We start from the raw sequence: 2,610 nt of genomic DNA, 5'->3' as shown, positions 1-2,610 counted from the left end.
AGAATGCTGCTTGGCCTGCTGTGTTCATCCAGCTCTACACCTTGTTATCTCTGGCTGTTTCATTGTTCCAGTTTATGGGTACAGCACTCAGAACCGCACAGATTCACACACAGCACATGTCCTGATGTGCAAATAAGCTCATCCTGACATGAGGCTAATTCTTCAGCTCGACGTATCTCTCTCAGACCAAGCTGATAACGGCGTCCTCTCTCTGTGTCTCCCTGCAGTGCAGTGTATCCTGAACACTCCGGAATTTTTTGCAGACAAGTTATCCCAAATGCAGGTAAAATATGTCAACTTCTGAAACCTCTGTCAGCCCTGAGTACACACAGCTAGTGGGGAATGTAATCTGACATGTATGCTCTCTACAGGGAGGTTTGAAGAAGGATGTTTTGACAAGGATCATGGTGTCTCGCTCAGAAATTGACCTGCTCTACATCAGGAAAGAGTTTAAGAAGAAGACTGGAAAATCCCTGCAGCAATTTATTATTGTAAGTATCTCTCAGTCTATCACCTTGCTGCATGGTAACCCAGCCACATAGCCACCAACTTACATTGCTGCATTTTTTCTTATGATGTGGAGGTGCCGGTGTTGGACTGGGGTGGGCAAAGTGAGAAGTCTTACGACACCAGGTTGTAGTCCAACAGGTTGATTTGAAAACACAAGCTTTTGGAGCGCTGCTCCTTCAAGCATTTCACCTGATGAAGAGGCTATGCTCCGAAAGCTTGTGATTTCAAATAAACCTGTTGGACTATAATCTGGTGTTGTGTGACTTCTGACTTTTTTCTTAGACATTACTGAGGAGTTTGCTGCATCCTGCAACACTTAAGGTGGAAAATCCATTGCATTTCCAGTGAAAGATCTGACAGTGTCAGTATTGTGAGTTTCAGAACAGTTACAGCACGGAAGGAAGCCATTCATTCCATTCTGTCTGCACGGCTCTACAAACAAGTATCATTACCGAAATCCTGACTTTTTCCTCTATCTCTGCACACCGCTTCTATCCAAATAATTATCCACTGAGTGCCTCAATTGAGCCTGTCTCCTCCACAATCCCAGGCAGTGCATTCTATACCCAAACAACTCACTGTGTGGGAAAGTTTTTTTTCTCAAACTACCCTTGCTTCATTTGCACATCACTTTAAATCCATGCCCTCTCGTTCTTGTTCCTTTTATGAATACGAATAGCTTCTCCCTATCAGCTCTATCCATGACTTTTGAAAACCTCTACTAGATCTCCTCTTACTCTTGTTCTGTCCATGGACGACAGCCTTCAATCTATCCTCATCACTGAAGTTTTTCATTTTATACTGCGCGGCAGTGCATCTGCTGGGAGGAGGTTTATCTGTACTGAATGCTGGTGCCTGTACTGGACGGTGTGTTAATTGTTTGGGTCATTGCCTAGCCTGCAGTGTGTGTAATAACAGTTTCTACAGTAGGTCATTGTACATTACAGAATTGCAAAAAAGGAGACCAATTAGCCCATTGTATCTGTTCTGTTCTCAGGATCCCATTTAGACTTTTCCTCTAGTTCCATATTTTTCATGAATTCAATTTTAATAATCCCTGCAAAAGGGTGATATTTAACTATAAGTTATTATTAAAATATAATTCTCTTCTGTTTATGATAATTGATCTTGACAAGTCATTAAAAATGCAGGGAAATTGCAAGTCAGGATGTTCATACTAGAGAACGTGTGTGGGCCGCAGAATGCAAACTGCTTGGCCTGCTATGTTCATCCAGCTCTACACCATGTTATCTCAGATTCTCCAGCATCTGCAGTTCCTACTATCTCTGAGACAGTACCACAGGTTTTACTGTCTATTATGTATACCAGTTACACTGACAAACTTCTCTCTGAACATAGAAACATAGAAAACAGGAGCAGTAGTAGGCCATTAGGCCCTATGAGCCCAATCTGACTTTCATAGCTGGTCATCCAATTCAGTTCCGAAGAAGGGTCACTCGACCTGAAACATTAAGTCTTTTTTTTCTCTCCACAGATACTGCCAGACCTGCTGAGTTTCTCCAGCAATTTCTGTTTTTGTTTCAGATCTTCGGCATCTGCAGTTCTTTTGTTTTAACCAACTCTGTCCACTATTTCCGCTTTCCCCCACACCCTATGATCCCTTTAGCCCTAAGAATTACATCTAACTCTTTGAAAACGTTTTGGCCTCAACCACTTTCTGTGGCAGAGAATTCCACAGGCTCACCACTCTCTGGGTGCACACATTTCTCCTCAGCTTAGTCCTAAATGGCCTACCCCATATCCTTAAGTATGACCCCTCCCCCACCCTGGTTCTGGACTCCCCGGTGTTTGGGAACATCCTTCCTGCGTTTACCCTAATCCTGTTAGAATTTCAGAGGTTCCCATGAAACCAACCCCCCAACCCACCCTTATTATAACCGAACAAAGCAATAGTTCTTTTGTGAAGAAAGTGAGAACAACAGCAACGAGACACTGAAACAAAACAAAGAACTGCAGATAACAAGGTATAGAGCTGGATGAACATAGCAGGCCAAGCAACATCAGAGGAGCAGGAAGGCTGACGTTTCGGGCCTAGACCCTTCTTCAGAAATGGGGGAGGGGAAGGGGGTTCTGAAATAA

The 2,610-nt window shown here is 43.3% G+C and overlaps 1 protein-coding gene across 1 annotated transcript in view; it reads left to right on the top strand.

The window, feature by feature from the left end:
• The window catches only part of LOC109921465 (annexin A2-like), a 145,568-nt gene that overhangs the window by 103,625 nt on the left and 39,333 nt on the right, over nt 1-2,610 (top strand). Inside the window, exons 11-12 of the mRNA XM_048617029.1 lie at nt 228-283; nt 372-491. Of these exons, the coding sequence (XP_048472986.1) occupies nt 228-283; nt 372-491 (176 nt within the window). The remainder of the gene's footprint in view (nt 1-227; nt 284-371; nt 492-2,610) is intronic.

Source organism: Rhincodon typus, chromosome 36 (assembly GCF_021869965.1).
Source record: "Rhincodon typus isolate 14 chromosome 36, sRhiTyp1.1, whole genome shotgun sequence".
In the NCBI taxonomy this organism is placed as follows: Eukaryota; Metazoa; Chordata; class Chondrichthyes; order Orectolobiformes; family Rhincodontidae; genus Rhincodon; species Rhincodon typus.
This window is presented reverse-complemented; position numbering and strand designations above follow the sequence as displayed.